This window comes from Podarcis melisellensis (assembly GCF_964234715.1).
Source record: "Podarcis melisellensis genome assembly, chromosome: 2".
Lineage (NCBI taxonomy): Eukaryota > Metazoa > Chordata > Lepidosauria > Squamata > Lacertidae > Podarcis > Podarcis melisellensis.
In genome coordinates this window covers 9,258,508-9,273,092 of record NC_138529.1, presented here as the reverse complement: position 1 = coordinate 9,273,092, position 14,585 = coordinate 9,258,508, and the positions used below count along the sequence as shown (strand labels likewise).

The window sequence follows — 14,585 nt, the reverse complement described above, 5'->3', positions numbered from 1 at the left end:
GTACCGCTCCGGCGGGAAGGTAAACGGCGTTTCCGCGCGCTGCTCTGGTTCGCTAGAAGCGGCTTAGTCATGCTGGCCACATGACTCAGAAGCTGTATGCCGGCTCCCTCGGCCAATAAAGCGAAATGAGTGCCGCAACCCCAGAGTCGGTTATGGCTGGACCTAATGTTCAGGGGTCCCTTTACCTTTACTCCTAATCAGCAAAGTAATAATAATCCCAGTGGTTATAATAATATAGTAGTCCTGCATGTAGCAATATTTATTTCAGGCTCCAGCCTGTGTTGTGGTTTTCAGACCAAGTGGTTCCACTTGCAGAAGTGTCCCCCCAAGTCCAAAATCTTCAAATCATCTTTAGCATCTTATTTTTATGTACTTTATTTTTGATAGGACCTTATGGGCGACGTGCTGTATTTGCGAAGAAACTGCATTTGTAGCCCTCTGTTCCACTGAATGCTCATTAGCATTGTTTGAATTATTCTGCTGAGAACCTCTGCTTTACTCCACTGTCTAACACATTAGCTTCGGAAAATAACCTTCAGAGGTTTCCCTGCCAAAGATCCGCTTCAGAACACTGGAGTGACCTGTGGCTTTGACGCACATTGACAAAGATGGATGAATGGTTTGGCTACTTCCAACAGGAAACTGAAAGAACAGTAGTTAAAGAGTAATAGTACAATTGACAGCCTCTTGTTCGTGACGAGATGTGGATTAATGAACACAGCAGACCTTGATTTGACAGACATTGAGATATTGGAGCTGCTTTTGCCCTCCTAAAACAAATGAAAATATCGGCAGAATTTCCCTCTGCTGCCACCAGCTCTCATCCACCTGCATGTTATCCTGGCTGTGACAAGGATATAATTTTATGAAGAAATAATCCAAATAATAATTCTGATCATTAAAGCCTCAACTTTCATGAGCTAAAAATTACATGTTGCAAAATTTTGAAATTCTGCATTTTTTTTTTAGAATTCACTATTTTGAAGAAGACATTTGACCTCAAAATATAATATTGAAATGTGACATTAAAAATCAATTGATGTGGTTGATTGATTGGATGAATGAATGCATGAATGAATGGTTGAATGAACGAACAAATGAATGAACGAGGCAATAGTTTAGCCTCTTAACAGTCCTGAGATATCCGTGAAGCTCTGATACAGCGATTGTTTCCACATAAGGGGCCTTTGGAGCAGCTGGGATCTTGTTTTCCTGTAAATGGCTGGAAACAGAATTAAAACAGTGGTTATACATGGCAATATTATATCCCGATGGCCAACATGATTTTATTAATGAGTAAGTTTCCTTCAACAGATGTCCTTTGCAACTTCAGTTAGAAACTTCCTCCTTGCAGCTTTGCTTCCCGTCAATTGCGGTCCCACCACTGCAGATGAAATACTGATGAATTGCCACATTATTGCAGCAAAATTAGTTAATCCCATTTCCTGGCTGTGGAGTACAATTTTTGGTTTCTACTCATGAATTTTGCTTCTTTCCTTTGTTTTAGCATGAAATAACACTAGTCACTAAAAGAAAAGAACAGAATGAATCAGCTGCAATCCTACCCATGTCTACTCAGAAGTCCTTTTGATTTCAATGGGTTTACTAAGTGGTGTAGCTTTCTTTCTGAATAGTTCTTATAGGCTTGCACTGAAGACCTCTCCCTCTCCAGTGTTCTTCTGAATACCAGTTCCTAGAAACCACAGCAAAAAAATGTTGTTGCCCTCAATCTAGCGGGGCTGTTCTTGTGGTTGCAATTCATCTGAAATGCAAAACATGCTGAACAGAAAGCATGGAGGCAAGAGAAGATATTCCTTACAGAGGAGGAATCTTCTAATTAAACAGCACAGTAACCTGGAAAATGACGTGGGACGCAGGTGGCGTTGTGGGTTAAACCACAGAGCCTAGGACTTGCCGATCAGAAGGTTGGCGGTTCAAATCCCTGCGACGTGGGTGAGCTCCCATTGCTCGGTCCCTGCTCCTGCCAACCTAGCAGTTCGAAAGTACGTCAAAGTGCAAGTAGATAAATAGGTGCCGCTCCAGCGGGAAGGTAAATGGCGTTTCCGTGCACTGCTTCGGTTCGCCAGGAGCGGCTTAGTCATGCTGGCCACATGACCCGGAAGCTGTATGCTGGCTCCCTCAGCCAATAAAGCGAGATGAGCTCCACAACCCCAGAGTTGGTCACGGCTGGACCTAATGGTCAGGGGTCCCTTTACCTTTACTTTTAACCTGGAAAATCAGCAGCGGCACAGTGCAAGTCACAAAGAACAGGCTGACACAGTTAAAGGGGTTTGATAAAGCTATGGGAGAATAACACAGAAAAGAGTGGCATGCAATGGCCTGACAGGTACCATAAAAAGTCAATGGCTACTCTAGGCTAACAGAGCAATACTGTGCATGTCTACTCAGAAGTAAGCCTCGATGAGTTTAATGGAACGTAATCCCAGGTAACCAGGTACAGTGGTACCTTGGTTTAAGAATAGCTTAGTTTATGAACAACTTGGATTAAGAACGCTGCGAACCCGGGAAGAACATGTTTCGCTTTCTGTTGAGTGTGTGCCATTTGTAAATTGAGTCCCCGGCTGCTATGGGAAAGCACGCCTTGGTTTAAGAATGTTTTGGTTTAAGAACGGACTTCCGGAATGGATTAAGTTCATAAACCAAGACACCACTGTACTGTGTACAGTTCCACCCTAAGTAGCTAAAGTGACTTGTCCAAAGTTATCTGTTGATCCTCATACTGTGGGTTTGAATCAGATATTCCAAAACTAAGTACAACGCATTTGCCGTCAAACCGCTATTACGGTACACTACTTGGAGAATCTCTAACTTACAGCTCTATCTATTTAAAATTCTGGTACCAAATATAATCCGTAGCAGAAAACATTATCTGCCTGATGTGAATTATTTCATATTCAAGTGTAACATCATAATTATTGTGGGTTGCTAGCCCTACTCAAGAGTAAAGCCATTAAAATTAATAGATGACTAACTTTGCTCCATTAATTTCAATGGGTCTATTCTAACTTACTTGGATACAATTTACTATTTTAAATGTTATTCTCTCTCCTCCCCCCTTCTCTTCTTGTAAAAAATAGGGTCTGGTAAGGATCAAAATAAAGAAAAGGCTTTTTTGAAGCAAGAGGTTATTGTGGGAATATTGTGTGAGTAGCCAAGCACATAATCAAAATGAGAAAACAGAGTCCAAATAAAAACAAATCTATAAAAAAACTAATATAATGAAGCCACTGAGAAATCAAAGAAAAGCCACGATAAGACGTAACAGGGATTTGATGGGGCTTTTAATCTTTAACTCTGTGCTGGCTTCAGTTTACAGCTGTCGCTGGTTCACCCAAACAAGTGTTTCCTTCTCTGTATGGGAGTCATGCCAAGCTAACATTTAACTGTGTTGTGCGTCAAGGGATGGCTTCAGTCCTCAAAGCTCAGCAGGCAGCAGTAAGCAGGTGACTTTGCTCCCTCGGTAAACGTGGGAATAACTAACTTCATTTCTCTGTCCTAAAACCCCTAGTCCTGTGCAGCAGGCGGAAACGGGTCAGGGAACATCCTTCAGACACTTTAGTGAAATGGGTCAAAACCTAGCGAGCGACAGTGTTATTATTTTACTAGTCAAACGTACGTAATGACGATAGAGGGGAGAGGGCCTGCAAGACCCACAGCCAAATAGTTAACGTTGCCAGGGATGTTAGTGATGTGTGTCTGTTTGTGAATCACTGCGGAACAAACAGCCAGAGCTTAAATGCAGGTTGCCTAATAGAGTAAAGGAGGGTGATGCGTGAATTTATTAAAGGGGCGTACATTTTCATGAAAGAAATAATAGCTTTGAGATTAGATTTTCTAGCAGGCACTATGGATGTGTTCACATTACTGCCTTACTTCGGACTCAGCTACACTGGCAAAGAAAAATCGCTTTATACATATTATGGACTGGTCATTTCTTCGTCAGAGGGCAAACGGGCAAATTTAGCAGGGGATCAAATACTTTCCCCCCACTTTGTATGTGTTGTTTATGCATTCTAACACTGTGACAACAGATGGCTGGCTAACCCAATCTCTCATACAAAGTTTGCAATGTGTTTAACTGCAATGCTTCTGTGATGTACTGGTTTTAACACTGATTGGGAGCCGCCCAGAGTGGCTGGGGAAACTCAGCCAGATGGGCGGGGTATAAATAATAAATTATTATTATATTATTATTATATGATGTGTCTGGATCCAGCCTTAGAGCACAGTGAAGCTCTCCCAGCCTGGGTGCAATTCACAGCTCTTTCTCTCATCCACCAGCTGTTCACATCAGCACGACTTCATTAGTGTCAGATTCACCTCTATAGTTCCAGTTACAGATAGGTAGCCGTGTTAGTCTGCCATAGTCAAAACAAAAAAAATTCCTTCCAGTAGCACCTTAAAGACCAACTAAGTCAGTTCTTGGTATGAGCTTTCGTGTGCATGCACACTTCTTCAGATACCTGGTATCTGAAGAAGTGTGCATGCACACGAAAGCTCATACCAAGAACTGACCTAGTTGGTCTTTAAGGTGCTACTGGAAGGAATTTTTTTTGTTTAGATTCACCTCTGTCTGTGTACCAAGGGGCATTGAGGGGGTGTCTTTACCCAATGCAAAGATGCTCACACCATGGCTAGAGATGAATTAGAAACAGCTTAATTAAGATTGCCGGAAGAAATATCAACAACCTCAGATATGCAGATGACACAACATTGATGGCAGAAAGTGAGGAGGAATTAAAGAATCTTTTAATGAGGGTGAAAGAGGAGAGTGCAAAATATGGCCTGAAGCTCAACATCAAAAAGCGAAGATCATGGCCACTGGGCCCATTACCTCCTGGCAAATAGAAGGGGAAGAAATGGAGACAGTGAGAGATTTTACTTTCTTGGGCTCCATGATCACTGCAGATGGTGACAGCAGCCGCAAAATTAAAAGACGCCTGCTTCTTGGGAGAAAAGCAATGACAAACCTAGACAGCATCTTAAAAAGCCGAGACATCACCTTGCCAACAAAGGTCCGTATAGTTAAAGCTATGGTTTTCCCAGTAGTGATGTATGGAAGTGAGAGCTGGACCATAAAGAAGGCTGATCGCCGAAGAATTGATGCTTTTGAGTTATGGCGCTGGAGGAGACTCTTGAGAGTCCCATGGTCTGCAAGAAGATCAAACCTCTCCATTCTTCAGGAAATCAGCCCTGAGTGCTCACTGGAAGGACAGATCCTGAAGCTGAGACTCCAATACTTTGGCCACCTCATGAGAAGAGAAGACTCCCTGGAAAAGACCCTGGTGTTGGGAAAGATTGAGGGCACAAGGAGAAGGGGATGACAGATGAGGAGATGGTTGGATAGTGTTCTCGAAGCTACCAGCATGAGTTTGATCAAACTGCAGGAGGCAGTGGAAGACAGGAGTGCCTGGCGTGCTCTGGTCCAGGGGGTCACGAAGAGTCGGACACAACTAAACAACAACAACAAAGGACTCCAATCCATCTGTAGTTGTTTTGAGAAACAGCACATCAAACAGTAGTATTTTAGAACTACATACACTACATGCAAAGCATTTTGGATAAGGTCCTGTGAACAAGGATTAAAAACCCAGCACTAGAAAGTGAAGCGAGTGCACATTAAACTGGAGTATGAACACAGCCTCTGTTAAAGGAGTGAGGCAGTCTCTGCCTGGCTCCACAGTGCCCCTGCCATTTCGTCTACAGAAGTAAATCCCAACAAGAAAAATTGCTGAATTTTGGACAGCTCTGACATTGTCACCAATAGGAATCATTCAGAGGATGCAGTATGTTTCTGTGCTTACAGGCTTGCAGGGGTATTTGGAATCAGCAAGTCTTTCCCATCCACCCTAAGCTGCCATATTGACAAGCATTATGGCCCTGTGAGCGGACCCACGAAAGCACACTTTGCCCAGGTCCTGTCGAACATGGAGTTGGGCCTGTTCCTTATTGGGCTGTAAATCCCACTGGAAGCAATGGGACTAAATTTACAGCACAATCCTATGCGTGTATCACAGGGTTTTAGACCAGATCAGCTTCAGCCTCCCTTCCAATTCTATGCTTCTATGTCTACACAGCCGTAAGTCTCACTGAATTCACCAGGACTGAAGCCCATGTAAACGTGTATAGAATTGCAGTCAGAGTTGTGGCCAGTTTGTTCCACCAGTACTAACAGGAGGTAGGGGGAAAGTGTTGTTGTTAACATTACAGTGGTACCTCAGGTTAAGTACTTAATTCGTTCCGGAGGTCCGTTCTTAACCTGAAACTGTTCTTAACCTGAAGCAGCACTTTAGCTAATGGGGCCTCCTGCTGTCGCCATGCCACCGGAGCAAGATTTCTGTTCTCATCCTGAAGCAAAGTTCTTAACCCGAGGTAATATTTCTGGGTTAGCGGAGTCTGTAACCTGAAGCGTATGTAACCTGAGGTACCACTATCTTTTAACTCCTTTGCTTGCTTTTACAAATGGTGTGGAGGGTATAATCGTTATAATTACATAACTGCAATCAGTTCTAGACATAGCCACTCAAAGTAAATTGAGGCTTAAGAACTGAGAGCTTTTCCAAATTAACCAATCTGGAGTAAAGGGATGTGGTTCTAATGTATACTACATGATTACTTACTAATCTTTTATGTTTTTGAATTGCTTAGAAACATTACATCACAGTGGTTTTGAATTGCTTAGAAACATTACAGTGATGCGACAACGGCCGCGAGAGTTTTAATAGCACAAGGATGGAAGAGTGAAGAAACCCCAACTAAAGAATCATGGCAAGAATAATGGATGGACTATGCAGAACTGGCAAAACTGACATGCAAGCTATGGGACAAGGATAACTGTGACTTTAAAGATGAATGGGAACCCTTTACAAAGTATTTGAAGACGCAACAAAGCGAACTGGACTCCGTGGCTGGTTTTGAATAAACATTCACAAACTTTTTATTGATAATAATCAGCTAAATAGTTTGAGGATCTATACAACTGTGTAACATGCAGAAAATAGCATTTTTAGAGAAATCAAAGACTGGAACTGAGGGAAGTTGGGGGGTGGGGGGGTTCTGTGGGGGAGGGAGGAAAAATGGGGGGAATAAGGATATGTTTCTGGATAATATGTTTTGTTTTAATTTTGAATATATATTTTTTTTTTAAAAAAGAAACATTACAGTGATTCTTTGGGCTTGGGCTTAGTTTTTGTATTCCATTGATCGTAACTAGCAAGCCTTTTGTTTCTTCCTTTAAGTAGATGGGGTTGGACTTGCAGCAGTCAAAATCACAGTCTTTACATTAAAGTGTGAATTGTAAAGGTGGAAATCCACAATGATTTTAGCTTGGATAAAAATTGGGTTTTAACTTGGGTGGGCGATTTTTTTATTTGGAGGGTGGGATTGTTTTAAACTGTTGTGAAATGTTACATGTTAATTTAGATTTTTGTAATGTTTAGGGGCTTTTGTTGGGGAGTGTATTGTTTATTAGTGTTTTGATTGTTTTTATTACATTTTGATTGTTTTTATTATGTTTTTATTGTTCTCATTATGTATTTTGTGCTCTGATTATTTTTATAATGTATTTTGTCCTTCGTATATTGTAACTTTGTGTTGTGAACCGCCTTAAGACTTACAGTTGTAGGGGAGTATACAAATTTAATAAATAATAATAATGTTTGTTACAGCTTGATTTGTGCATCCTTTCCCAACTATAATAAAACAGGAGGGGTTTTTGTTTGTTTGTTTGCTACTATCTGGGCATTTTCCTAAGGGGAACTCACAGGAACTCAGTTCCTCTCATGTGAGTTCCAGCATGTTTTCAGGTGAGTTCCGGTACCTCTCAGGTGGGTGCCGTTGCCATTCTAAGAAAATGAGGCAAGTATTTTTATTTTAAGTAATATTTATTAAAATTTCAAAAAATCACAAAAATAAGAAAAAGATAATAAAACAAAAAATTACAAAAAACTGAAAAATAAAAACAATTAAAAACAAATCAATTTTTCCACAACTTATCTTTCATTTACTTGTTTCCTTGACCTCCTCACACCTCCCTTTTTTGTATTCTAGTTCAGTTAGTTAATTCAGCAAATCCTTTCCATCTTTGTTTTTATCTTAATCATTTATCTTAATATGTTGTAACTTTACATTCTCACCTGTTGACAACCCATTTTTACGTACTCCTTTATAACATTACTGCTAAGACCACATAACTTCATTCCAACATCCTTCTAACATTCCTTAATTTTACAATGTTTCTGTAGATAGTCTTTAAATTTCTTCCAACCTTCTTCTACTGATTCTTCTCCCTGGTCTCGGATTCTGCCAGTCAATTCCGCCAGTTCCATATAATCTATCACCTTCATCTGCCATTCTTCCTTGGTGGGTAAATCTTGTGTCTTCCAATACTTTGCAATGAGTATTCTTGCTGCTGCTGTAGCGTACATAAAAAAAGTTCTATCCTTCTTTAACACCGATTGGCTGACCATGCCCACGACGCAATTATTCAAGGTGAGTTCCGGCACCTATTTTTCTTGAAAAATGGCACTGGCTACTATGCATTTCTGTTTTTATGTTGTAAACTGCCCTGTGATGAAGGGTGTCAGAAAGTGTCTGGGCGGAAATCGCTTGAATGTCCGGTATGTATGGCAAGCCATGTTGGAAGTGTAAAGGTAAAGGGACCCCTGACCGTTAGGTCCAGTCATGGCCGACTCTGGAGTTGCGGCGCTTATCTTGCTTTATTGGCCGAGGGAGCCGGCATACAGCTTCCGGGTCATGTCGCCAGCATGACTAAGTCGTTTCTGGCGAACCAGAGCAGCACATAGAAACGCCGTTTACCTTCCCACCGGAGTGGTACCTATTTATCTACTTGAATTTTGTCATGCTTTTGAACTGCTAGGTTGGCAGGAGCAGGGACCGAGCAACAGGAGCTCACCAAGTCGTGGGGGATTCGAACCACCGACCTTCTGATTGGCAAGTCCTAGGCTCTGTGGTTTAACCCCTCTGTTTAATGTCCCTCTGTTGGAAGCGTAGATTTTGGCAAATTTCCTTATAAATAGCTCGACATTTCTATTTTCAGATGCTGCAAAAAAAGCTCAACAACTTTGGGCAAAACTAAGAAAACCCCCTGTTATGAAGCCTTAGGGTGGGACCGCCAGCAAACCAACCCACCTGGAGAACAGGTGAGCAAGACGCGGCCTCCCTGATGCTTCCAGCAGCATCCTTCCTGCTTGGAAGTAACTTTGGGTTGCCTGGAGTGAGAGAAAGCGAAATAATAATAATAATGGTGGTGGTGGTGATGCCCAGCGGCCTCTAGAGGCGGCAGATCCGTGCAGCCCAACTGCAAAAGGGCCGCCTCCGTCCCGCCCCCGGGAAAGGTACGAAGATGGCCGCGCTCGAGGCCGGGCTGGAGTCGGTGTTCCCGCAGGAGCTGGGGCTCTTTGCAGATGCTTTCCCGGCCGAGGCCCGGTACCGGTTCTGCGGGCACGAGCTGAGCATCGCCCAGCACCACGGCGCCCAGCTGGGGGTGGCTGCGCCGGTTTGGGAGGCGGTGAGTCCGGGCGCAGCTGGATCCGTCCGGGGCCAGAGATTTGCACGAGGCTGGGAGGAAGGGCTTACTAGCGCAGCCCTGTGCGTGTCTACTTGGAAGTAAGCCTAAGTTGAGCAGGGCTTACTTCCAGGTAAGTGTGCATAGGGTTGCAGGCAGCTGGGCTATTGCTTCAGGTAGATCTTGGCACCTCCGTGCAGGAGTCTTCTTAAAACAGGTAGAAATCTTGCCGTTGCATATTTACGTTTTCTAAACCTCTGAGCTTTTTATGGCATGCATCCAAGCTCAAGCAATGATCTCCGCATGAACTTTTCGGCGCATCTCTTGCACAAGCCTGCCCCAACGTGTCTGTTTCGAAAGGGGTGAAGCAGTCTGCACTGAAAATAGATCTAGGCAAGGCTTCCCAAACTTGGGGCTCCAGCAGTTTTTGGACTACAACTCCCATCATCCTTAGCTACAGGACCAGTCAGGTCAGGGATGATGGGAGTTGTAGTCCAAGATCCAAGTTTGGGAAACCCTGGTCTATACTGTTGACTCTATAGGATCTAATCTGCACATGCAATAGAACTGAGGAATTGTTATTGTTGTCAGTACATAGTTACTATTACAGTGGTACCTCAGGTTACATACGCTTCAGGTTACATACGCTTCAGGTTACAGACTCCACTAACCCAGAAATAGTACCTCGGGTTAAGAGCTTTGCTTCAGGATAAGAACAGAAATCGTGCTCCAGCGGCCCAGCGGCAGCAGGAGGCCCCATTAGCTAAAGTGGTGCTTCAGGTTAAGAACCGTTTCAGGTTAAGAACGGACCTCCGGAACGAATTAAGTACTTAACCCGAGGTACCACTGTACTATTCAAATTGAGCTGCCGACAACAAATGCTCCCAGCCTTCTTCTTCTCCCTGCTCCTACTTTGCCTTCCTCTTAGCAAAGAAACTCTTAAAGCATCAAAAAATGTAAGCCTGCAAGGATTCCCTCCATGAGCACAGTAATTGCAGCTTGATGTTGATGGTGTGAACTATGGTGATCAGGGCTGTGGCACAAAGTAAAAGGTTTAGACCAGCCTTTCTCAACCTCTCTGTGGCTTGGTCTACACCAGTTTCCCAAACTTGGGTCTCCAGATGTTGATGGACTACAGCTCCCATCATCCTTGGCTAACATGACCAGTGGACATGGATGATGGGAACGGTAGCCCAAAAACAGCTGGAGATGTTCAAGTTTGGGAAACCCAGCAGGGAAATAAAGACTGGTGTATGTGTGTATGTATGTACAGTGGTACCTAGGGTTACATACGCTTCAGGTTACAGACTCCGCTAACCCAGAAAGAGTGCCTCAGGTTAAGAACTTTGCTTCAGGATAAGGACAGAAATCTTGCTCTGGCGGCGCAGCGGCAGCAGGAGGCCCCATTAACTAAAGTGATGCTTCAGGTTAAGAACAGTTTCAGGTTAAGAATGGACCTCCGGAATGAATTAAGTACTTAACCCGAGGTACCACTGTACTCTAAAAAGGGCAACTGCTTTTTGGTGTCCTGTGAAGTAGTGCCAGATTTAGGGAGGTGTGGGTGGTTCCCTTGCACAGGGTGCTGAGCTGAGAGGGCACAAAATAACAACAACAACAACAACAACATTTTTTAAAAACCTATATTGATACAGAATAAAAAGAATTTTAAAAGAACTGAATAAATAGCAACTGTATCAAAACGAATTATTGTGAAAATAATAATTTTTGGGGGGGGGGAGGTGCCAAATTTTGCCTTTGCTAAGAGTGCCATATCACCAAAGTCCACCCTTGACATGAGCATGAGATGGACCTGTGTTCAGTGCAGGCTGCTCTACTGTTGAACTTCATCTTTTCCTTCCTCATTACAGCAGCGTTTTAATCCCTGAATGCCAAATGCTTCACAGGAACAATTATAATTCTCCCCTCCTCCCCTGCAGACATTGTCAGCCGCTGTGAAATAATCCCATTATTAGCAGGGACAATAATAATAATAATAATAATAATAATAATAATAATAATAATAATTATTATTATTATTATTATTATTATTATTATTATTATTATTATTATTATTATTTATTTAAACCCCGCCCATCTGCCTGGGCTTCCCCAGCCACTCTGGGCAGCTTCCAACAAAATATTAAAATACAATAGTCCGCCAAACATTAAAAGCTTCCCTAAACAGGGCTGCCTTCAGATGTCTTCTAAAAGTCTGGTAGCTATTCTTCTCTTTGACATCTGGTGGGAGGGCGTTCCACAGGGTGGGTGCCACTACCGAGAAGGCCCTCTGCCTGGTTCCCTGTAACTTGGCTTCTCGCAGTGAGGGAGCTGCCAGAAGGCCCTCGACGCTGGACCTCAATCCAGGTAGAACGATGGGGGTGGAGATGCTCCTTCAGGTATACTGGACCGAGGCCTACTAGTCCTCTTGTCAAAGGTGGAATGGGAAAGTTTGCATCACCTACATAGATGTGCTTGGCATACTGAATGTATCCTTGGGATCTTTAATTCACTCTTCATTTACTCTTCATTCTCTCTCTCTCTTCCCATGTCTAAGGCTCTAACCCTCTGCGAGTATTTTGAGGCACAGAAACTGAATTTCTGGGGCAAGAAGGTTATAGAACTGGGTGCTGGCACGGGCGTCGTGGGCATCCTTGCAGCCCTCCTTGGTAAGTAGGATCACTTATTGATTATTTATTTGTTAAATTTATATACCGCCCTTCATCCAAAGATCTCAGGGTTGATTCACAGCATAAAGGTGCAAGATAAAGTAACAACACAAAATAAAAACAAAAGCAAACCGATAATCCGCCCCTCTCCCACAAAACACATTTAAAAGGACATAGAATGTTATTCAGCCGAAGGCCTGGTTCAAGAGGAGCGTTTTTGCATGGTGTCTTTTTTTTTTAATGAATTTTTATTAATTTACATCAAAAGAAAAAACAAAAAAAAACCATTAGTTTCACATCAAAATTTCACAACATATTCCTTTTCAGGACTTCCTCCAGCTTATCCGTAAATCATCCGTAGTTATAATTTAAGTTACGCATTTCTTAATTTTGTATTGACATTGTTTATATCTTTCTTTCTATTCGCTTTAGACAATATTTCTTAGTCTTTCACAGTGCTTCTTTAAATCCCATTAGCGTTATCTGTCCCTCACTTATATGTTCCAGATATTCCACAAATTTCCCCCAGTCCTCGATGAACTTTTGGTCTCTTAAGTATCTAATCTTTCCTGTCAATTTGTCCAGCTCCGCATAGTCCAACAACTTCATTCTCCATTCTTCCACAGTCGGTATTTCTTGCTGTTTCCAGCGTTTTTGCATGGTGTCTAAAGTTGCACAAGTGATGGTGGCAGGTGAGCCTCCCTGGGATGAGCATCCCACAAATGGGGAGGCACCACAGAAAAGGCCCCTTCTCATGTTGCCACCCTCTGGACCTCTCGTGGAGGAGGCACACGAAGAAGGGCCTCAGGTGATGATCGCAGGGTCTGGTTTGGTTCATATGGAGAGAGGCGGTCCTTGAGGTACTGCGGTCCTGAGCTGTTTAAGGTTTCATAGGTCAAAACCAGCACTTTGAATTGGGCCTGGGAACTACTTGGCAGCCAGGGCAGTTGGGCCAGACATGTTCAGACTGTCTTCCCAAGTGAGCATCCTGGCTGCTAAATTCTGCACCAGCTGAAGATTCCAAACCATCTTCAGCCCTACATATAAAACATTGCACTAATCTAACCTAGAGATTTTACTTTCTTGGGCTCCATGATCACTGCAGATGGTGACAACAGCCACGAAATTAAAAGACGCCTGCTTCTTGGGAGAAAAGCAATGACAAACCTAGACAGCATCTTAAAAAGTAGAGACATCACCTTGCCAACAAAGGTCCTTCTAGTTAAAGCCATGGTTTTCCCAGTAGTGATGTATGGAAGTGAGAGCTGGACCATAAAGAAGGCTGATTGCCGAAGAATTGATGCTTTTGAATTCTGGTGCTGGAGGAGACTCTTGAGAGTCCCATGGACTGCAAGAAGATCAAACCTCTCCATTCTGAAGGAAATCAGCCCTGAGTGCTCACTGGAAGGACAGGTCCTGAAGCTGAGGCTCCAATACTTTGGCCACCTCATTGGAAGAGAAGACTCCCTGGAAAAGACCCTGATGTTGGGAAAGATGGAGGGCACAAGGAGAAGGGGACGACAGAGGACGAGATGCCTGGATAGTGTTCTTGAAGCTACCAACATGTGTTTGACCACGCTGCGGGAGGCAGTGGAAGACAGAAGTGCCTGGCATGCTCTGGTCCATGGGGTCACGAAGAGTCGGACACGACTAAACGACTAAACAACAACAACAACAAACCTTGAGGTTACCAGAGCATAGACAACAGTAGTTAGGCTGGCCAGATAGAGGTACAGCTGGGCCACCAGCCGAATCTGATGGAAGGCACTTTGTGCCACTGAGGCCACTTGAGCCTCAAGTGACATTATGAGTAATGCATATGCTACCAAACTGAATTTGTTGCCAACAGTTTCCTTTCCCTTCTTCCAGGAGGTGATGTGACCATCACAGATCTTCCTGTGGCCATGAAGCAGATAGAGGAGAATGTCCGCCGGAACGTGCCTGAAGAATGCGCGACACGAACCAGAGTTTGTGCTCTGTCGTGGGGTGTGGACCACAAAGAGTTTCCCCAAAATTATGACTTCATCCTGGGTGCAGATATTGTCTATCTCAAGCACACCTACCCCCTGCTGATCAGGACTCTCCAGCATCTATGTGGTGCTCATTCTACCATTTACCTGTCTTCCAAAATGCGTCAGGAGCATAGTACGGCGCTGTTTTTTGAGACGCTGCTGCCTGTGCACTTCGCCTCAAAGCTGGTCTTTAGAGATGAGGTTGAGAATATTAATATCTACAAAGTGACCTGCAAAAGTGACATCAGACCGTGAGCTTCTTGGTTTACCAATGAGTGTAGCAAACACTGCCTTTACCTAATTTTTTTTTAAAAAAAAAACCAGAGTGTTTTTAATCCAGAAGTCTAGGGTAGGGGTGAG

The 14,585-nt window shown here is 43.3% G+C and overlaps 1 protein-coding gene across 1 annotated transcript; it reads left to right on the top strand.

The window, feature by feature from the left end:
* Positions 1-205: 205 nt before the first annotated feature.
* On the top strand, positions 206-14,529 carry EEF1AKMT3 (EEF1A lysine methyltransferase 3). The gene is made up of 4 exons (XM_081899009.1): positions 206-1,214; positions 9,219-9,550; positions 12,102-12,213; positions 14,083-14,529. The coding sequence occupies exons 2-4, from the start codon at positions 9,386-9,388 to the stop codon at positions 14,478-14,480; spliced, it is 675 nt and encodes a 224-aa protein (XP_081755135.1). The 5' UTR covers positions 206-1,214; positions 9,219-9,385; the 3' UTR covers positions 14,481-14,529.
* Positions 14,530-14,585: the final 56 nt, after the last annotated feature.

What these genes read in the sequence shown, in the direction of transcription:
- EEF1AKMT3 (XM_081899009.1), top strand. Translation starts at nt 9,386, where the DNA reads ATGGCCGCGCTCGAGGCCGGGCTGGAGTCGGTGTTCCCGCAGGAGCTG. An exon ending in CTGCGCCGGTTTGGGAGGCG is followed by an intron (nt 9,551 to 12,101) that starts GTGAGTCCGGGC and finishes CCCATGTCTAAG; the next exon opens with GCTCTAACCCTCTGCGAGTA. An exon ending in CATCCTTGCAGCCCTCCTTG is followed by an intron (nt 12,214 to 14,082) that starts GTAAGTAGGATC and finishes CCCTTCTTCCAG; the next exon opens with GAGGTGATGTGACCATCACA.